The 23,491-nt window shown below is 36.4% G+C and overlaps 1 protein-coding gene across 2 annotated transcripts in view; it reads right to left on the bottom strand.

Annotated features, from left to right (window-relative positions):
- Positions 1-3,777: 3,777 nt before the first annotated feature.
- LOC134753951 (b(0,+)-type amino acid transporter 1) overlaps positions 3,778-23,491 on the bottom strand; it is a 46,625-nt gene continuing 26,911 nt past the window's right edge. For both annotated transcript variants that reach the window (XM_063689984.1, XM_063689983.1), the window contains exons 3-13: positions 20,073-20,169; positions 18,845-18,946; positions 17,024-17,130; positions 15,820-15,955; positions 13,858-13,983; positions 12,567-12,714; positions 9,541-9,768; positions 7,917-8,013; positions 7,480-7,629; positions 6,808-6,976; positions 3,778-6,417 (exon numbers count right to left, since the gene is read on the bottom strand). In XM_063689984.1, coding sequence (XP_063546054.1) covers positions 6,350-6,417; positions 6,808-6,976; positions 7,480-7,629; positions 7,917-8,013; positions 9,541-9,768; positions 12,567-12,714; positions 13,858-13,983; positions 15,820-15,955; positions 17,024-17,130; positions 18,845-18,946; positions 20,073-20,169 — 1,428 coding nt within the window. In that variant the 3' untranslated portion in view covers positions 3,778-6,349. The remainder of the gene's footprint in view (positions 6,418-6,807; positions 6,977-7,479; positions 7,630-7,916; positions 8,014-9,540; positions 9,769-12,566; positions 12,715-13,857; positions 13,984-15,819; positions 15,956-17,023; positions 17,131-18,844; positions 18,947-20,072; positions 20,170-23,491) is intronic.

Here is a 23,491-nt window from a genome sequence, read left to right on the forward strand (position 1 = left end):
TATGTGGGTATTTTTGCACTTTGTAATTTTTCCTCAGTCACCCGTTGACCACGAACGCTGTAAAGGGTTCGAAACGTCGGGATGTATTATAAATTCAATATATTCAATATACGCGATATAATCCGTTTCATAGTTTTATTTCTTAATTGTTAGTTTTAAGGTGTGCCGATAGATGGCAGTGAATTTACTGGGGTTACAAAATTTACTATGACAGTACCGCTCTATCTTATTATATCCTCTTTGATATTATTAAGCGCTACATCATTGAGATGTTCAGTTGGTATACAATAGTTCACCATAAATTCACCACTATGTGTGGGATGGACTGAAAGTTTTTGGAATAAACTGGAGTAACTAGACAGTCAATATTTTTTTCACCACCAGCTGGTAAAAGCTCTTGATTGTTCAAAAACTGACGAGAAAGTTGCATTTTATCCACATGTGGTGTGGCAAAGTAATCAAATGTAAATGTTGTTGTTTCCTTATATTGGCTGGTAGAATTGACTATAAAATGATGATTTTAAATTATAAATATTTAATAACATTCATTTTGAATTGATTTTGTTTGATATTTTACAGTCAGAATTTTCCTTGCGGTGGTGTGGTAAAAAATGTTGTGTTTCACTCGGCGACAAAACTTGTTTAACCCTCGTGCCTAGAAACCCTCGCAACGCTCAAGATTCCACTTTTCGAACCACTCGCTACGCTTGTGGTTCAATTTTGGAATCTTTCGCTTGCTCGGTTATCAATATTAGCATGAGAGGTTAAACAACAACTTTGTCCCCTTGTAAAACAAATAACTTGAAAGTTGAGAAGAAATTGTCAGAAAGTTATAATTCTTACAACTCTAAAATGAAGGGCCAAACCCTTTCTGGCTACTAATATATTGTCTGGTTGAAGGTGGAACCATCCTAATGTTAGTTATTTCGGGGCGTCCTTGTTGAATACCATTATTTTCATCGTTATCTTGTCATCCTTAAGACGAAAGGGCACGAAGTTTTGTTTACTCGTACTTACTGTGCTATATGTACATCAAAATGAGCATTAGGCTTTTTCAACAATCTGCTTTAGAAAACCAAATCAATCACTGTACTTAAATAATTAGGTATAAATAAGTCCAACTTTTCAGTAAATATAAATTATGGCCGTAATACCTCATTGCTTAAAATTGTAACTTCAAATTGATCACATTATAAATAAGTTTAATGTTACAAAGAATACTTTTTATTAGTTCTGACACGGTCATAAACATTTATACCTACATGTTTACCTTATGCAATAGGAATAAAAACCTGGCAAGATTATATTTGGCCATGAGATACTGTCGCTACAAACTATAAATGCTTCACGCCAATAAATAGGGGGCTTCTATGCTGCCGTCTACAGTTACGTCAGTAATGTGTGTACGTCAAGTCAAGTATTGTGTAGTCAAGTAAAATGTCAGTACCGTCATGTCAACGGAAAATATCAAAACATTGTTTATTCGAATGCTACGCAATCCTTCGTCCTTTTATTGATGCAAATGTTTTATTGTTAACTAAATATTTTTTCTTGCACAACAATCTAGTGGTAAAATCGTATACAATTGCGAAATCTTTTCTTCTTACTATATCGGTATACTTCTTGTTTATATCGGTGACATTCGATTACTCAACGTCTGCCGTGAAAAAGTCTCCTTGCCAGTAGAATAAATTAGCACCACTGAAAATCCGCAACATGGCGGAGGCCAAATAAAATCTTGTCAGGTGAAAATGAATGTATTTCGTGAACCTGACGTGACCTACGGGTACACGCGCTCACATTGTTTTGTTTTACCATCTTCTAATTTAAAGTATTTAAACTCTCGCTTTATGCAGCGACAAGATAAAAAATAAAAGTAAAAAAAGCTAATAAATATCTTCTTGCGGTATTGTTGAGGGCTAACGCGTATGAATTCGCCGCTAGGGGCGCTAGTGTAGATGGTGGTCTTTTTCATAGTTCGAAATGTCAAATGTCACTTGTCACTTCAATGACTGACAGCTGTTCTTTAGTCTTTTGGACCACCATCAACAGAGGCGCCAGCTGGTGAGCAAAAAAACGATAGCCCTCATTACTATGTGTATTACGTGATATGTATGTATGATTAAGTTTTGGGTCAAAATCAGAAATGAGTGTTAAACTTGAAAAAACAAAACCTTGTAATTTTATGTTTGTGTTGAGTAGTACATATCGAGAGAACTATCAACTAAAGGCATTCGATCTGGTTGGCACCTTCAACCATATTTTAAGGCAGCGGTGCTGGCCTTCAATAATAGGTGCCAATAACAGGTATTTGTCAGTGCCAATCATTGGGTATTTTTATACCCTGTTGTATCTCGACAAGAATGAAAAAGAAACTCACTGTCAAATGTAGCTTTAACAATATTTCAAATAAATCAGACAATGGAATTAATTATTTTTATTTATCTTGAACATTTCACCCCGGTATTTTGGTCGAATTAGTTTTTTAATTTACCACACGTGGACGTGGCGCTGCTCATCAAAACCAAAGATAGATATAACTCCGTAATAGATGGATACAGTGTAAGGAAAAAACGTGCCTCGAAAATCACGAAAATTTGACTCGATCAGATGGCGCCACTAGTTTTGGCCTACACTCGTATAGATGGCGTTGACTGTTTCGTTTGTTATTTATAATTTTAACGCATACCAGTGAAAGAACATGGGTCAAAATCATATAAAAATAATTAATGCAAATAAAAAAATAATTTATCCATATTTAAATACATTTTAACGTATTTTTTTAAATCTTCATTTTTAGTTTTAAAGTATGTCGATAGATGGCAGTGAATTTACAGTGGTTACAAAATTTACTACGACAGTACCGCTCTATCTTATTATATCCTCATTGTCAAAACTATGAAAAAAGCTGGGGTGACCATCAAATCTGCAGTTCGTCGGACTTATTAGGGGGCGTGGGATGGGGGAGGCATTTGTAACTGGGTGGCTCCGGCGCTGCGGAAGAGCAGCCCTTCCGCCCTCGCGTGACGTAGCACGGTCACTACACTCGGCTCCGTAGCGTCGGCTTGCTGGTCCTCAGGCGCTCGCCTCTTCGAATTCGTAATTGTTTTCTAGGGGTAGGACGGACAAGACTATGTGGATAGTGGGGTCCTCTGATTCGTTTTTGGGTGACCTTGAGATTTTGGTGGCCGTGAGCAGCAAACTATGGTCACCCTCAGACAACCATCACGTTTACGTTGACACTATTGAGCGCACTAACAATTGCCTTCGGCAATTTGCAAACGTGACGACATGTGTAAAATGAAAATGACGTCGTTTGTAAAATGCCAAATCTTACAATTTGCCTGCGACATTGATCATAACATAATATGATATGTCAGTTTTCAATTGTTTGGTTGAGTTAAATGTAATCAGCCCGTGTTACAACAACGCAGTACGCTGCATTTAATTACTTTTTATGAGAAAATATATAAATTAACTATGCCATTATAATTTCGTTCGATGTACTTAGCCATAGCATACTTACATGTGGAAATACAGATGTGTAAGTTGCGGAAAATTCCAAAAAGTTGGAAAAATTATCGAAAATTTCAGGAACTTTTTACATAAAACAAAGGAAACCTTTATTTTGTGAAGGAAAATTCGATTTCCATACAAATATATGAGAAGTTATCAAATGTATTCCATGTGGAAATTTCGGAAGTTTGGAAACTTTCTGACGACACATCAATATAGGCAGGTTAGAGGTATATATCATAGGTTAAAAGGAAACCAAGATTTTCTTTATTGTATTTAATTAAAATTTATATTTAATCAATGGTAGTGTATAACAATAAACATTTTTCTCTTTTGAAGAGATGTAGCCATATGTGTTATTTAATGATATTCTTTGAGTACACAAAATAAAACCATTGGTTCTACCCATAACAATATCACATCGTTAGGCGTGTACGTGGGCCCATTTTTACTTTGTAGGTACTTCACTTAAAGTTTGATGTTAGCTATTACGTAGGTATATCTTTATAGAGCATGATATATGCTGCAGGTTGGGCCAAGAACAATCTGGCTATATATAATTGTGTCTTTGGGTAATTAACCTTTTGGACGCCGTGTCGAACACAAAAGCTGTCATCCAGATGCCACGTCACCGAAGCACAGATTATATAATACGACCGAGGTGTCAAAACTGAAATTGAACTTTATGTATATGCATGTAGGTCTTTGTTGCTCTGTGGTATACATATGACCGATTAATCGGACTTTGGCGTTGAACCTGCGGTGCGTATATATCGGTCATTGGCGTTCAAAAGGTTTAAGATCAATTGTTTAAGTACTGTCTATATACCTACGTATACTTTTATATAAAAAAACTCGGATTACTTATCATATCATTAATAAATATAAAAAATAACATTGTCATAAAAACCATAGCCCTCACAGGCAGCGTCGTTCTGCCCCGGTAAGGAATGATAGGACCAAATTTTACCGATCGCAAAACTCAGCCGTCGAATAATTAAACATTATTAGTTAAAACACACTTTAGTCTTTACATGGGATTGTGAAACAATTCATATTCAACTGAATACTGGTTAAAATAATGAAAACAGAAATTGGGATTGCACCCTTATGAATACTGTAGCTATCCATAAAAATCTTGCAGCCATCGCAAACAAATATCCAAAAAAATATATACATAGAGTAAATCAATTTGAGACACTTTAAATGTTTTAATCTAAAGTTCACTATGCAGATGAGGTGGCGAACTACAACTATGAGTTTAGCACAATCACTCATAGTGACGCAAACAGGGCCTTAGCACGATCGAGATAAGCTCTGCGTCCCCAGCCGGAAGCATTCCTTCTAGAACCTTTGAGCTGCCGGGGCGTAATCGCTGTACCAGACTAACCTGGTACACCCTATGTCAATATTTACTATATCTAATGTAGTTGAAAAAATACACTATCCATTACGAAGCTATATCTCTAGTTGCACGGCCCCATAGGAATGATTCGTGCAAACTAATGAAATGAGCAATGCATTGATTCACTCGCTGTCTTCTTCGGTAACTATTTGCATAATTTAATGCCGTACAGTAAGTAGTCCTCCTAAATATTGTATAAACTACAAACTTTAAAACAAAATATGTAACATTTTCCTCTAAACGATAAACAACATTGGTAAAGTCAATGTCTATATATTAATAAGTATTCTACACACATTTTAAAATCATATCACGTTTAAGATCTATTATGACATATCTTTAGCACGGCTATAGGTATACTTTATGATGTTTTGATGACACAAAAAGAATAGTCAACCTAAGTAGTAGGTACCGAGATTTCATTAGCCGATGACATTGGTACCTACAGGTGAAAAGGAACTGGGTTACAAGACAATTTCCACCGTCGATATATAATGCATCTTTACTTTTCGACATAGAACTTAATACGTCTTTCAGTCAAAATAACACTTAAAGGTGGATCGTTTCGCTACAATGTAGGTACAACATTAAATAAACGTTTTTATTGTTTTATATCGCAATTAATTCAGAACTTCAGAAAATATATAGGTAGGTATAATTTGTTACAAAAATGCAAATACGTACGTGTTTGCATGCAAGCTTGATACATGAAATGTAACAATGTGTTGTAACATCCTCATGCTGTCTATGCTAATAAATTATTTCAGATTTCTGGAGATATCAATTGTATCGAAGTAAGCAGAAACCTGAAAATATTAATGAATCTGTTTTTAGAAGATTCGTTTAACATATCTATGTAAAATTTAATATTTTTTGTATTAAAATGTAGCAAAACGATACACACTAACATTATTATTGCTTTTCTTAAATTATTAACATTAAGAAATCAACATTTACATTTCAGTAATTTTAACTACTAGCAAATTTATGAATTGAATATGAGTTTGATAGGTAGTTATCTCTCCTTTTATCTATTACTTAAGTACATACCTACAAATGTTTTTTCGAGTTCCGTTATTAAATTTAACGTTTTGAAATAATTTTAGTCCGTGTATATACCTATCATGTTTTGTAATGAAATTAAAACTTAAAAGTAGGTATTTCGAAACTTCATTTATATATTGAGAAGTGTAGGTATGTTTTATATAGATAAAGTAGGTACCTAATTGTTCACTTTAAAAATCTAACCGGTCGTTTGAACATTGTATAAATTTAAATCACAAAATTAGGTTGTCATTTATTGCTAAAAATATGTTTAAGTACACTTAATTCGCCGGCAATCCTATTGTTACATCTGCAAAATAAGATTACGTAATATAACACTTAACTTTCACAAAATGCTTTATTTATAGTCCAGCGTAGACTAATTCAATATTCAAATGTCGTCGACGTTGGCACCACTTCCAATAGCATTTGCAAGAATACGGTAATTTTATCTGAAACAACACCACACATAAAACGTCAATGCGGAAAGTTTTTTCGATGTGCTACATTTATTGAGAGCTTTAAAATTAGTTTTATACTTGCGATCGAAAAGTCTGGCCGTGTCAAGGTATCAGAGTACCGATTTATGTTCTTTAAACGCAACCGCTTATCTACAGAGGTGGTTATATTTTAACTACAATAACTTTTTTTACGTTAAGTTAATTTGTACTAAAAAAAGGATTCAGGAACAGATTCCAGAATAATCCTCCAAAATATATAAGTTTAAGAGTTTTTTTCTTTTCTTTGCAATTTGCAAACAGCACCGGAGATTAGCGGCTATGATAAGTAGGAAAGCTAAGAGTTGACCAGAATTTCCGAACTGTATTAAATTACTTTCTTACCCATGAACGGCAGAGAATAACCCCATTTCACGAAGGGTAGGTAAACCAACATGCCTCCGAATATGAAACCAGTAGCGTACAGGTATTCCCATTGAGGCGTCTGGATTATCGGAGCTATTACCAAATACGTTGACACCAGAAGTACGATGTACGGTATTATAATGGGCACCTAAGAAAACGAAATTTGCTTTTTAATAACTGATTTTTTGTTTAACCCTAATTAAGTAGGTAAAACCAAAAATTAATTTTTTTTACAATTTATTTACAGATATGTAGCACGAACATAAAATGCCAATACATATAATAAGAATAATTAAATATTTCAAATGTGCGTCTAAACATGTTTTTTGTAGTACTTTCTTTAATAATTAGTTAGCTGCAGAGTCGAAAATACAATTAAGACACGATCTCCCGAAACAAAAAGTTGTCAGCGTCACTTCTCGTGGTTCCGTCCTGCATAATTCTCATTTGTCCCCAACCTATGTGACCGAGGCGAGGACGGATGGGAATGATTTATTCTTATTAGTGATAGCCGAGGATAGATGTTAATTTAATACATAGTTGCATTTCCAAATTACTTGATTAAAATTTATCGTTCCAAGGATCGTGCTCGGCGATATTCATTTATTAAACGGGCTTTGTATAAAGAGGACGATTTTCTTTTATGTTTACCTTATAGGGCCTCGGTGCATGGGGCTTGGTGCGTCTCATGACGATCAACGCCAGCATGGCGCCCCCGTAGAATATCCACGCCGTGAAAGAGAAGAAATCAATCAGCGAGTCTATAGTTCCGTACAACACCATAGCAACAGCGATCAGGGACTGCAAAACATTTCATTGATGTAACCCAAATGTAACCTAACATTTTTGTGTCGTAAACATTCTTTGTTTTGTGTGATTTAAAAAGTTGAAACATTAAGAAAAGCCAGAAGGACTAAATAGGAATATTTACTAGATAAGATTGAATTTTGTATACCTAAATACTCGTATATGTACCTAGTGGAAATACTATAACATTTCTCTGATTTCGACACATACAATTACCTATTGTAGATACCAACTACCAACAGTATTTCCAAAAATGATTGGTAAGATAAGGTAACACATACATGAAAAATAAGACCTGGAGCTGGTGTGAAGCGGCGCACGTGGACGTAGGAGAGGATATCCAACAAGTGACCCTCCCTGGACGCGGCGAAACACAACCTGCGAGGATTAACAAAAAGTTTAAGAACTTATTTTTTACTATTTTAACCTACCAGAAATATTTTTTGTAAATATTAATTACAACGTCCTTTAGTATGGAATAGCTAAAACGTCAGTTTGCTGTTTAGCGCCATCAAGTGACGAGTAGCTTTTACCGTTTTTAACACGAGTATTCTCGTATTGGTACCTTACCAAAGAGCATAGAGTAACTTATACTAGAGCGGTACTGTCATGGTAAATTTTGTAACCCCAGTAAATTCACTGCCATCTGTCGACACACTTTAAAACTAAAAATAAATATTTATAAAAATACGATAAAATGTATTTAAATATGGATAAATGATTTTTTTATTGGCATTAATTATTTTTATATGATTTTGACCCATGTTCTTTCACTGGTATGCGTTAAAATTATAAATAACAAACGAAACAGTCAACGCCCTCTATACGAGTGTAGGCCAAAACTAGTGGCGCCATCTGATCGAGAATCAAATTTTCATCATTTTCGAAGCACGTTTTTTCCTTAGACTGTATCCATCTATTACGGAGTTATATCTATCTTTGCCAAAGAGTAATTAATTGTAGAACGGTGTAAATTCTAAATTCGAGCCCGAGTTTGAAAGCCGAACTATAGTGCCATCTGCTTCGGCTTTCAGACTCAGGGGCTTTTGTTTGTAGTAAATGAGTTGTCAAATTTGACAAAGAGAATGGAGTGTATAGAGAGTTATTGCCATAGTTAATATTGTAGTCACAGTAGATTTAATGCCATCTATCGACATAGGATTAAAACTAAAAATGAAAATGTATAAAAATATCAAAAAATTTATAAATGATTTTTTTTAAAGGCTATATGACTTTGACCCATGTTACATGTCCTTTCACTGATATGTGTTAAAATTGTTAAATATCAAACAGTGTCGACCACGCCATCTATACGAGTATAGGCCAAAGGTATGGCGCCATCTTTTCGAGCATACATTTTTCTTAATTTTCCGAGGCACGTTTTATTCTTAGACATATACGAAGTTACATTATATCTTTGGTTTTGACAAGTTTGGACAACCTGAGTTACCGCATAATGTATGGGGCCGTACAGCGATATCTACTTTAACTGCTATCCAAAAAAAAACTTTACCTCTTCTACTATTAATAATTAAATATTAGTCATTTCTGGTATGAGCAGATTTGAAACACGAAGATGGCGCTACGAACTTATTTGCCACGATAACTGGCTTGCCAGGCGCGAATAATGTACGAAAATTTAGTTAGCAAAAAGCGTACGAGCCTGCTAGTATTTATTTTGTGCAGAACGCTTAATGCAATAGAACTCCCAGTGCAGAAGTAGGGCACGTATAAAGTAGGTGGTACAACATCAATCGGGATCGGGAACAAAGCCCAAATAAAAATGCTAACCCTTTGACCGGCAAAAACGTCAACTGGCGCGCGCGGCTTTAGCCCCATATCAACCTTCGTGCATTCCAACAAGATTCACGCGCCGCGCACGATAAGAATCAATATTGTATTTACCTTCCAGCAACGAACAGAGTGCCATTCGCGGAACCAAATGTCGATATGGTGACGGCCAGCGGCATGAGCCACGCCATGGGCCCCAGCAAGCGGTTCCCGAACGTGACGGCCACCGCCTCGCTGTCCACCATCTCGCTCACTGACATCACAGTCAGGTACGACACGTTCACTAGCGCATAGCACAGAGTCACCAGTGGGATGCCAATTATAATGCTCAATGGGAGATTTCTAGAACATGAATATTACAGGTTAGGTACAGTACCGTGCTCACAGCAACACCCTCAACTGACCAAACCGTGTTATCAATCTTGAAATTCATTGAGAATCAGGGTTGACCAAATTTCCAACCGTAGGGAATCCTAGAGACCAAGCTAAGTTGGCAGCGATTATGATAGCACAGTTATTTTAAACGTCAAACTTCTATGAAATTATGACGCTTAAATTAACACTTGCACAGTCTGTGCTATGAAAATCGCTGTCAAGTTAGCTTGGTCTAAAGTCTTATAAATGTACCAAGCAATAGACATCCATTTGATAAATTGAATTCACAATAAAAAGTTAAAAGAGCCACGTAGGTAAAAATACTTAGTTTAAAAGTATATTCGCCTTATATTTTTTTGAATGAAATTATACTGAAACTTATTCCAAATCCTATATGTTGAATTGCATGATACAATTTTAGAGGAATTATGATTTAATGCTAGTTAAGGCGAAGTTATGTACCGTCTAAAGGCGAATTTGGTGTACATATTTTTGCCAACACTTATTTTCAATGAACTGCAACATTGATAACGGGGTTTGGTTTAACTGGCCATTGGTAGATCTTGGTATTATATTATATTTCTATTTCTCGTTGGAAAAGTTCACGAATCGTTAGTTAGGCGGTTATCACACGGAATACCACCCGCAGGTCGCTCCGATGTTAGAGCGAGATAACGCTATGCGCGTATTATAGCGATATCCCGCTTTCCCACATGCGGATCGCATCCAGTGTAATAAACGCCGATGACGATGGTACAGACAGGTAAATTGGCGTTTTAGCAAAACGTTATAGGTACGCTCACATGTTTTTCGGATTCCGAGTTTTTGGATTTTTTTTCTTCTAATAGATAGATTATACCTGCCAACGAGTACAGTATATTCAATCACGGTATTCACGATTCAGAATAACCTCAGATATAAACTTATATATACCTATAGTAGTTTTATATAGTAGTGTTTCTACTTAAAATAAAAACAAATTAAAGTATTTTCTGTAAATAATTTAATTTGTTCTAATACTTCTAAAAGAACCTCAGATATATCGGATTCTGTAAACATGTGAATGTAGGTAAGAATGTTTTCTGAAAACGCTATGTTTTCCTTAAAGTTTAGCGATAGGTTTGGTGTGGTGTGGTGTGGTACTAACGTGTGTGATTATTTGATTATCTACAGTCGATACGTGTGGCCACACACCGATTTCCTCTATGAGTTTTATAACTAAAAAAATTTTTACTCGTCTGTTAAAATTTATTTCATAGATCAAAATTACATATTTTAGAAAGAAGAAAGAAAGAAAAAGCATTTATTAGCACAACATAACAAGACTAAAACTAGAAATAATTAAACAGAATGAGGTTGCGCTAAATGGTCCTTACTCAGCTTGGTGTCACGGTGTGAGCCAACATGGCACACTCTGCGACGCTGATTTTCAGTAAGGCCCAGTAGATGGACTAGTAAACACAATGTAAAAAATAAATAAGGGAAAGCTTAAATACAAATAACAATCAAATTACTTAATTAAAATTAGCCTATACCTAAGTCTTATGAATGTTTGTGTGTATGTATGTATGTAAGTGTCTATGCGATTTGTGTGTGAGTGACTGAGTGTGCACGGTTGCCTAAGTGTTGCATTTTTGCTTAGCCAGTATGAATTTACGGAGGTGAATTTTAAAGGTGGACACGGTTTTTATTCGAAATAAGACAAAAAACTAACGACTGAAATTAATCAAATAATCGTAGGTAAACGCTAATTCATCAGTCATCACCACCACAACAAATATTCGATAAAAAGTATAAGTATGTAAGAAAAATAAGTTAATTTTGATATTCAATCATTATTGTACTCAACAAATACATAAACATTTTAATGTGAAGGGACTGTAGGGTAATAATACTATTTACATATTGACTGCCGGCGACCAGCTAGGCCGGTTAATTGTCTGATCAAAGGCGCTTTTAGCTACAAAGCGGAAAAAAACACGCGCTGGCAATGAATGCGTTAAGTTGCCTAGGTACCCATCCTAATTTATTTCAAAAGCTAGTAAAAGTAGGTACTTATGCCAGCTTGCTATCAACGGTTATGCTGATAAGATACATTATTTTAATAGTGTTACAGTAATAATTGCTGTTAAATGATTATAATGAATGATTGTTTTGAGAACTCAAACAGTGTAAAAGGCTGGTACGGGATTTAGGTTCTTTATGAAGAAAAAGTCTAGTCAACAGTGGCATACAGTGGTGTATAGCACGCTTAATAGAAAGAGATTGGAGCTGAATGTACCTATCGCAATATCCAATTAAGAGATACCAACTAAGAGCAGAGCGCGTAACAAAGTCTCGACGGAGCCGTGGTTAAAATTAGCAATTTAGTGCGAGCTACATCGCATCAACTGTGTACAGTCCAGCAGTCGTCAAAATGTCCTTTATGTTCGTCGTGATGTGACGTCTGTTTATAGGTCGAATTTTTATTTATCATGGTAGAGCTTACAACTACAATAGGAACCTATTTTTAATGCGGAAAGTTCCTTTAAACCCTTTTTACGAGGCTGCGAGAACAGAGACCGACATGTTTCCGACGCATCGCATATTTATATGCTATACATATACCTATATGCTGAACTATAGGTACAATATATATATATATAAATATATATTTAGATACGTGAAACGATACATTAGGTATGTTGATTGAATACGTGACCGCGGCGCGGTGATACGTGATATTCGTAGTGTTAGATATTCCCCAGTCTGTGTGAATGACTTACTTGGATGGATTCATAATTTCCTCAGTGACATAGTTGAGATTGTTCCAGCCGTCGTAGGCCCACAGGCCGGTGTAGAAGGCCGTGGCAATGTTGCCGAAGGTGGCGGTGCTAGTCGAGAAGTTGGGCTCCTGTAAATGTCGCGTATTACCTGCACCATACGGACACAACCAACTGTAAGTCTGCATCGATTCATCCCTGTTCAGGTGAAATGTTGGAGGTACGATGTTACGGCTATGGAGTCTTACGTAGCGTACTACGTAGGCGAATAACACGCGAACGCGAAGCAAAGCGATGCGGCGCGGGGTGAATCAATCGTTTGATTTTTTAGAAGTGTCCTACGTGGGCGATTTCGTTGCGAACGCGAACGCCGTGGGCCCGCCGCGCTGCGCCGCGCCGTTTTGCTTCGCGTTTGCGAGTTGTTCGCTTACGCAGCGTTATGGAATGATGATGTATGAATATAATTAGGTACCTAGGTACTTGACAGTCCGGCAGACAGTAAAGTTTAACCAAAGCTAATTATTTTGCGGGTTATTCTTACAGGGTACCGCTTTTATTTGCTTATCTGCTTTTTGTTGAATTCTCTTATGGCATTATTGGAAATTTAGTAAAAGTAAATGAGCTCTTTTACGAATAAATACCCGATAATGAAATCGCAATGCAGATAGGAAACGGAAGATTATGTTAGTATCCACCGCTGCTACCCACTTAAGACTCCTCATTCAATAGACATTAATTGCCGGTTTATATTTTTAACATTGGACCTTATATATAGATGGTTACCCCCTAAACCCGCAATTTCTGACTTATGAAAATCTTAAATGCTCTATCTGTAAGTATACCACGACGTTTTTAGGACGATGATAGCGAATAGTTACCTACTGTTTAATTTATTTAATCATTGTTTCACTAATGGATATTGCAATGTTAGCACCTAAATATGTTATCCCCGAACTGTCAACTGTAGAAGTATTAAAGTAATTATTGCACTTTTAGCACGATGATACCTGGTACCTGCCGGGCTAGCACATGATTGGCGCGAGAGCATCTCGCCGCGACATAGACTACCCGTCCCTCTTTAATTCATACAGTTAGTAAAAGACGGGTAGTCTATCTCGCGGCGAGATACTGTCGCGTCAATCATGTGCTCGGCCTACTGGGTGAAAGTTTTTTAGAACTGTTTATAGTGCAGTAAACACTGTCTTAATAACAAATGATTATGAGAGGAAACGCAATATGTCTTGCGACTTTACCAGTAAGTAACGGAAGATCCCGTCTTTTTGTGAAGTATTACCTAATATCAGTTTGTAAGCGCCGCCGCAGACGATGATGGCGATTGCGACTAACTTCGCGGCGGTGAAGATGTTCTGGACGTTTGTGGCCAGGTTCACGCTGTAGCAGTTCACCGCTAATATCATCACTAGAATAAAAAGATCATTTAAGGTGGCTGCGTAACGTGAATTTACCCCAGGCAGAGGGGCGGGTTGGGGACGACTTTATTTCCTACATCGACCGCGCGGCTCCCTAAAGGCCGGTCATACAATATGTGGCCTGTAATAGGAGCAAAAAATTAAACTGTAGGCTATACTCCTCAAACTGACCAACATTTATTTGTTCAGCGACTTTTAAAAATAATGAAAACTTTAGACTTCGTATTTTTCATACAAAATAAATATTATCGTCAATGTACGCCATTATCATTGTGATTGACGTTGCCTGTCACACCTTAAACATAAAAAAATTCGCAATACATTGCGTCTTGGAAAAAACTTTAGTGTATTAAAAATCAAAACACAAGTTATTTTTAAAAGTCGCTGAACAAATGTTGGTCGGTATGAGGAGTACAGCCTACTGTTTAATTTTTTGCTCCTATCAGGCCACACATTGTATATATTTTTCCCTAGTCCGAAGCAACTTTTAGACATCGCTTCAAAATCTGTGTTTGTTAAAAATAAACAACGACGACTGGCCACCTATTTTAACACCATTAAGAATATTCTTAACAATTTATTTCATTTTCCTGTTGATAAATTGATAATGAATACTTAAGTCCGCCTGTTGTTACCTACTCGCTTATGTCCTGTCTTTTTGTTTGTAACATGTATTTTTATTTGTAGTGCACAATAAAGTATTTTATTGTTATTATTATTATGGTAAGGCGTCGTACTTCGCGCCTTAGTACTTTTCGACAAAATAGTGAACAGATAATTGTTAATTTCAGATAAATTAGTAAATAAAATAGGGGCCGCCATATAATGTCGCGTCGCGTTTTATAAAAGGCTCGTAAATGGGCTTGCAAACATGTTTGGTTGAAAAATAAAATGCAAACTGCGTTTACATATTAGAAGTCTTTTATAAAATGCAATTCTGGTCTACTCACCAAAAGTTGTACCTTTAATGAACAGAAAAACTATAAAAATTAAATATTATATTACGCACATTAATTTGCGTGAACTTAACCTTTACTTTCTGTTCATTATAGTACACGGTACAACATATGGCAGATGGCAGCTGTACTGTCTATCTATCGCTATCGCAACTGCTTTCTCAACGCTGGGCTACTTATCATAGTATAAGGGAACTCGTTTAAAAATTCGCAAAGCAAATTTGCATAAAACAATCGCACAGCACATTAATCTATATTCTGCATCACGAAAACCTTCCGGTGCCGAAAGACATACAGATTGATTAACAACAGCTGGCGCGGAATATTAGAGGTGATATTTTAAGTTATTATATCTCATTAATATTTTATTTGCATTAGTGTATGTAATAAATGATGTAGGTACAAGTACCGTGTATTCAATACGAAAATTAAAACATTATTTATAAGACTATTTCGACGTACCCATACCAGTGCTGCTTTAATTACCTAGTTATTGATTCGCAGCGGCACGGCATTCCAGTGCATTATACCCGACACCCTTTAACATTCATGATCCTAACTCTCTTATTCGTCACCTCATTTCGTCGCTCGTGTGTGTGTCATTGCGAATTTGTTACCAGGCCAATACCAATGCTAATGAAACTATGGTTGTTATTTCATGCGCTAACCGAGCATCGCATTCAGAGAACCAGTCACCGTGCCCTTCAGATTTGTTACAGCTATGTGTCATCGGAGTCCACTACACTGTTTAGCCTCAGGCTTGTGGTCGGCACGCGAGGGAACCCGAGCCCAGGAAGGCCTCAACGTTGATCTTGGTTATTGACAGTACATAGCCAGCGAAATCGATATTAAATTGAAGGTTCAGCTCACCTATTGAAATGACCGCTACCAGTTTGACAAGCGCATCGGGCGGTTCGCATTCACTCACGAACGGCTCCACTGCGTACTTGGCGAAGCTTAGGCAGATGATTGCCATTTGCGACGGTTTCAGCACCAGAGTTGACACCTGCAGGCCCGGCAAATAAATTGTAAATTATGCATGTACCTATTAGGCAACCTATTATGTACTTTGTACCATTGGCAATATTAGACTATTGTTAATTCCATTTTATTGACTAATTGCATATGCCTTTTAATATAGTCCTTATTTGTGTGCCACTTAAAAATACCACAGATATACTTTCAATGCAGGTGCATCGTTTGAATATACTTAAGTATTTACAAAAGTACTTCTACTGGTAAAACGAAAAAGAATTACCTATACACTACATATATTTTTATTTATTTATTATAAACTGTCCACTGATTGTGAAAAGTACTTATGATCGATCTAAACATAGACTACTAGCTGTTGCCCGCGACTTCGTACGCGTGGATTGTCGGATGTCTGGTGATTATATATTTTACATGAGCATAGAACATTATGCAGCAAAAGATATCAGTAGGGACGGTTAATCATTTGTTATAGTATGAATCTTCTCAAATGATTTTGACGTCTAAGACCCTAATCAGTTAAACAAAAGCCATAGTTTCTTTTATGGGAGCAGTCGGCCATTGTGTGCCATTGTGTCTGACAATGGCACGCGCCGTAGCATGCGCTCAGATTAACAGATTACCGTCTTAGGCGTATAATAAAATCATTTAAGAAGATGCAGACTATAATAATTATACAACGCATGAAATTTGTCTTTTACAAACTACGAAGTTTCAAGCCCCTGACTGAAAAAAAATGTTCTCGATATAAACCCTCTTAAAAGGTTTTTAAGTCCACTGTTTGTAGTATCGGCTGTGCGTTGATGAATCAGTCAGTCAGTCAGGACACGTGCATTTATATATTTTTATATAGATTTCTGCAGCGATGACATAAAAATTATTGCGCAGTTAGTCACAACGGGTATAAAATTCATGACTACAGAAATGTACAAAGTTCACTATTGCAGAAGATATTGTTACAATTCGTGATCTTTTTTGCTAACTCGGAAGCAGATGATTATGACGAATTGACGAGCAAACAAATAAATTAATTTGCTCATTCATCCGTTTTCGTATCGCACTCATAGAACAGTATCGGTACCCAGGAAAATAGAAACGCGGGTGGTCCTCCGAAGGCGTCCATGAAGTACGCATACTCGGCACCCGACGACGTGTTCATAGTTCCCAGCTCCGCGTACGCGAGCGCTCCTGTGGACAAACCGGACGGTTGAAGCCGGAACCATAATAACCTCTGTAGTTTAACAAAATGTAGATATAAACGCTATTTCGATACCCAATAAATGAAAACAAACCTACGAGTCCGCAGTAAGCTCGCCCGAATTTCACCTTCCCGTGGTCACCACCACGGTTATGGTTTATGTAGCTCCAGTTTATAAAACAAACGAAATAGAGCAACAACATGTTTTGTATGAAGAACAACTTATATTCGCTGTATTTTTTTTATCTATGGTATCTGAAGCTACAAGTAATTACAAGCATTATATACCTTATCCCCTATTGTAAGTACGAAGTTTCAGAGCAATCTAGCTAGTCGTTTTAAAATTAGGGCGTAACTACGTTTGTATGGAGAAGCGAGCTTGCTGCGGACTTAAGTTTTTTTACAAGCTTTTATTTCGTTTCACCTTTCACAGCGGTATCTGATATCTGTCTGGGATCCGCTTTATTTAAGTTTGCCGATTTAGCTAAATAGCCGAACTGTTTAAAAGCAACCACATTGGGCTTTGCTTCTTTAAAAGCGACTTGAGTAGGATTGTCATGTGATTGTCATACTTAGATGAATGTGGAGCATAAGGACCCTTTTCTGATGAGAAGGTCCTTATGTAAATGAAGCATAACGACCTTCTCCCATTGAAAGCTCTACATATTCTACTAATGATTGTAATAGAGTCTATAGAAACGTATTTACTGTTATTTCTCTTTAAAGCTTGTATTATAACTAAACGAAATCCTCGCCTCGAAGTGCATCTTGGGTGCAGCTAGAGGAGCAATGAAATAAATACCCTAGTCTATAGTAACGTAGATGAGAGTAGCGTCATGGAGGCTATTAAGGAAAGTCTATAGGGGAATACCGGCGTGGGCGTACATCTATCACTCGTATACTCGAGGTAGGTATTAGAGGTCTTATGTTCGAACACATTAAAAAAAGTCCGCCAATACGCTGTAAGGTGAACATTATTGACACATTGTTCGTTTCAATCGGCGTCGGTCTGTACACGCGATCCCATCGAGGCAGCATCGTTTAACAACACCACGTTCACTTGCTCAGCTTATAAAAGATCAAGTTCGCAGAAGCATAGTTTATTATTATACCATGCAGTGTAGACTGTTTTTATTGGACGCCGGAGCGTGAAACTCTTAGGTTAACTACTTGTTTCCGTTAAGTTTAAGAAGCATATATTTGATATGCTGTCAACTATGTATCATATCAATAATTTAACATTAATTATAATACACATGAATCCGTATCATGCAGAAGTTGATGGTTTTAGGAGATTACGAGCCGCTCCTAGATAAGATAAATTAAATAAATAAATATAATTTATTATCGGGCAACTAAGGCCCATAGATACTACATACCACACACTAACATACATACAATAATAAAAATCTTACAAGCTAAACATTATTTCGGCGACACAAACAACAAACAAACATATAAACATAGGTTTATATGCTGGCCTATAATTAGCAATTAAAATGATGATGGTGCAGTCAGCATCAACAGTAGCGGATGAAACAACGCACCGTAGGGACGTAATTTATAATTTGGCACCTTTTGGCCTTAAGCATAAAAATGCAATATAAGCTATGCCCGAGATGCGGTTTACGCCGCCCCTCGTGGTCTGCTGCCGTCCCGGGCCATTGCTCCTTTTGCCCTAGGGTAAATGCGCCCCTTACTTACCCAGCAATGAGAGTAGGCCACACGCCATCCAAATGATGAAGCTGATGCCCACCGAACCAGTGCGCTCCAGCAGCCCAGAGGGCGAGACGAATATTCCAGATCCTGAATCGTACAAAATCATTTATTACTGCGAACGCTTATTTTCTACAGGCGAGGTACAGGTACACAATTCAAACAGCTCAACTTAATGGCATAAGTTAAGTAAAGATAAGTAATACCAAAGAGGATATAATAAGATAGAGCGGTACTGTCATAGTAAATTTTGTAACCACTGTAAATTCACTGCCATCTATCGACATACTGTAAAACTAATAATGAAGATTTATAAAAATACGTTAAAATGTATTTAAATATGGATAAATGATTTTTTTATTTGCATTAATTGTTTTTATATTATTTTGACCCATGTTCTTTCACTGATATGCGTTAAAATTATAAATAACAAACGAAACCATCAACGCCCTCTATACGAGAGTAGGCCAAAACTAGTGGCGCCATCTGATCGAGAGTCAAGTTTTCGTGATTTTCGAGACACGTTTTTTGCTTAATAGATGGATACAGTCTAAGGAAAGGTTACAGAACCCTAAAAGCGAAAAGAATACGTTCTAAGAAATAATTACCCTAGTTCTGTTTGCTAAACAAATGCTAACATTCAAAGGTGTGCTATGAGTGTTTGCAAAGATAGATATAACTCCGTAATAGATGGATACAGTCTAACGAAAAAACGTGCCTCGAAAATCACGAAAATTTGATTCTCGATCAGATGGCGCCACTAGTTTTGACATACTCCCGTATAGAGGGCGTTGACGGTTTCGTTTGTTATTTAACAATTTTAACGCATATCAGTGAAAGAACATGGGTAAAAATCATAAAAATAATTAATGCAAATAAAAAAAATCATTTATCCATATTTAAATACATTTTATCGTATTTTTATAAATCTTCATTTTTAGTTTTAAAGTATGTCGATAGATGGCAGTGAATTTACAGTGGTTACAAAATTTACTATGACAGTACCGCTCTATCTTGTTATATCCTCATTGGTGTTTGTAATGCTCTCAGCACTTTAAGAGCCGCAAAGTATAAATAAACACATACTTGTGGCACTGATAGAAGCTAGATTCGGATTAAGTGAGTTTGGAACGTGAGAGCAAAGCGTCGGTGAAGCAAACCACACAACACACTGATGTTACTGACTTACCTATTATGAATGAAAAAGTATACCGACCTATCATGGTGCCGACAATTAGAGCCACCCCACTGAAGAGTCCCACCCGTCTCTTGAGGTGAACAGGGTCGTCCTGAGCTGAGTCCGACCCCTCCAACTGCAATAAAACGCAATTTTTAACTATCTACATAAATTAAATATAGAACCTAACTTTCTAAAGTTAAATGTATTTAAGTACAGCTACTTTTTCGGTTGAAATTACAGATGTGCAAGTTGCGTATAGTTTTAAAAAAAGTTGAAAAAGTTCTCGGAAATCTTAGGAATACTTCATAGGACGGAAATTTTCAATCCCCAGACAAATATGAGGAGTTTCCGTTCAATGTGGACATTTCGCAAGTTTAGAAACGTTCCGACGGCACATAGTAGTTGAAATGTTTTGGAACTATTTCTTAAAAGTATTATTTCGTCCCAAAGTATACGTAACAATAAATAATTTCGTCAGCCTACTATTTGTGTAAGCAGCCACCCACTTACTTAGTAGGAAAGTTCGTTTTTTTTACCAAATGGCCGTTGAACTCGGAATCACATAATAAGTAAGTATTAAGTAATCGTAGAATATGATATCTAAATGAACAACTTTTTACTGAGAAAATGTTTTTTCTTTACCTTAACACCGTTTTCCTTTGGATCTATTCAACACGACCGTCCCCTTAATGCCCATTTATCTACCTTATTATTTATTTATTTATTCTTTATTGCACAATACAAGAAAGTACAAATAGCGGACTTAATGCCATATGGCATTCTCTACCAGTCAACCATTGGGCCAAACAGAAACTTACAACTGGTGCGGAAAAAAAATCAGTACAGAGAGATAAAAGTCACTATCTAAATACTACTTATTTATTATCAATATATATACATAAATACATAGTATAATATACACACACATATATATGTTTATTGTACCCATTTAAAACCGTCATTTGTCTAACAACGTTGGTGTATGTCCGAAAAGTATTTACGTAATTGGCGTTTAAAGGAAAATTAGCTCTGTGCTTGTCGTATTGGGAGAGGGAGATCGTTCCAGAAACGAATTGCCTCGAGGGCGAAAGAGTCGACATGAAACCTGATCAAAACAGTCATTACATTGTCCGCCCGGACCACCTGATGACGATCCCGAAGATAGCAAGAGAAGCACTCCGCCACTGTTGATGAGATGTTTAGGTGTCTTAAAGTAGTAAGTAACAGGTCATGATTGACTGCATTAGAAAAGTCGACCAAAACTAGTACTGTTAATTGAGATGTCTCCATGCCCAATCTCACATCCTCAACAATTTTCAGCAATGCGGTAGTCGTGCTGTGACCAGTGCGAAAACCCGACCTTGTAGATAATAGGCATTAAGATAATAATCATAAAAAATGTAATAAATAATAATAGATAATGGGCATTATCTACCTTGTAGATAATGGGCTTGAGTCCATCTAAGCTAACTATTCACCGACTTTGACATAACAAATTGTGGTAGTGTCAGTATAGTAAAGTACAGTAAGTAAAGTAAATTTTTATTTGTAGAACACACGAACACAGTTTAGGTCTTATGTAATAATAGGTGATTATAGAGCTCTGTGTTTTGCCTAGTGGCGTACAAATGTTATAAAACTTAAAAACTATGGTAACTCAGATTGTTATTAATAAATTCAGAAACAAAACAATAAGCATTTAAGGTATGAATATACATCATAGGGTAAAGGCACCAGTAGTCAGCCTTTTTACGAAATTTCTATGTTCGAGATCGTTTGATTTGCTTACTAATTGACCTATAAGAATTATTAAAGTTTTTACTGTTCAAGAATTTCATATAGTTTAAGTTTTGTTAGGAATAAAACGTTTTTAAACATTGCTTTTGGAAATATTTCATTAAATATAATGAAAGTGCATTTTTGCCAGTAATCAGCCCCCTGTGTACCAATAGACAGCCTTTAAGTACCCAGTTCCCAGCCATCCCATTTTAACGGCTGATTAGTGGGTTCTGAGTTCCGCGATGCCAATGTCCACTGGTCAGCCACAGGCTGACTACTGGGTAGTTACTTATTTCAATTAAATAAAGTCATAATAATGTAAATATTTAAAGGTGCTTGGCTTAACGACTTAGATTTCATTTAAAAATAAAAAAAAAGTTGTGATTCCTATGGTTAGCCTCCCCCGGCTGACTTCTGAGTTTACGACCTTTTCAAAATTACTGCCATTAACCCAGTAGTCAGCCAAGGGAGGCTGACTAGTGGATTTCGTACAAAAAGTAGTTCTCAATAGTCAACCGCCTTAAAAATGTGACTTTTATATGGATTTGACAAGATATCATAATTCGACTGTTTACGACTTATCAAAATACCATGTGACACTCCAAAAAAATGGCGCATATCACATGATCCTTCATGTCAGAAGACAGCACTTCTTTGAAGTAGTGTTGTGGTTCATGCTCGACATATTTTTTTTTAATTAAACTATTTTTCAATTAATAGTTTATCAATCTATAATATCACCTACTTTTGACATGAAAAGTAGAAATGGTTTGATAATTACAGCCAAAAATAAGCAAGAAAGGCTGACTACTGGTGCATGGCTGAGCACTGGTATCTTTACCCTATTAAAGATATAACGAATCTAATTTAACATTCACAACAATTATATTAAGTACAAACTACAATGCAATGAAATTCCTATTGTTATTATGTTCTACAAATTAGGCTGGGAACTATCACGTTTTGGGCGCAGCTAGACGAAATTTCATACAAAATTGCAGGCCTAGACCGGGAAGTAGCTCTTTTTTAATTTCTATTTCACATGTATTTGTGACACAGCATCATGGCATTCAGCCATTAAAAAGAACTGTAAGCAATATTTGCTTTTTGGTTCGTTATGACATTCTGCCTCTACGCCTATAAAAAAAAAAGATATTTGCTATATTCAGCAGTTATATTTATATAAAATTGACATGAACATAATAAATACCACATTATTAACAAATTCCAATAAATGGGAAGCGCAAATTAAACTACACAAATACACATATACAATATTTTAATTAAATATTAGCGGTACAAATGTCTACTCAAACACGCGTAGGTATTTTTAGGGTTCCGTACCCAAAGGATAAAAACGGGACACTGTTACATAAGACTCCACTGTCCGTCCGTCTGTCTGTCTGTCTGTCCGTCTGTCTGTCCGTCACCAGGCTGTATCTCATGAACCGTGATAGCTAGACAGTTGATATTTTCATAGATGATGTATTTTTGTTGCCGCTATAACAACAAATACTAACAGAATAAAATAAATATTTATGTTATTTAAGTGGGGCTCCTATACAAAAAACGTGATTTTTTTGCCGTTTTTTGCGTAATGGTACGCAAATCTTCGTGCGCGAGTCCGACTCGCACTTGGCCGGTTTTTTAATCATTTTTGAGGCAAAGTGGAACAT

Source organism: Cydia strobilella, chromosome Z (genome assembly GCF_947568885.1).
Source record: "Cydia strobilella chromosome Z, ilCydStro3.1, whole genome shotgun sequence".
Lineage (NCBI taxonomy): Eukaryota > Metazoa > Arthropoda > Insecta > Lepidoptera > Tortricidae > Cydia > Cydia strobilella.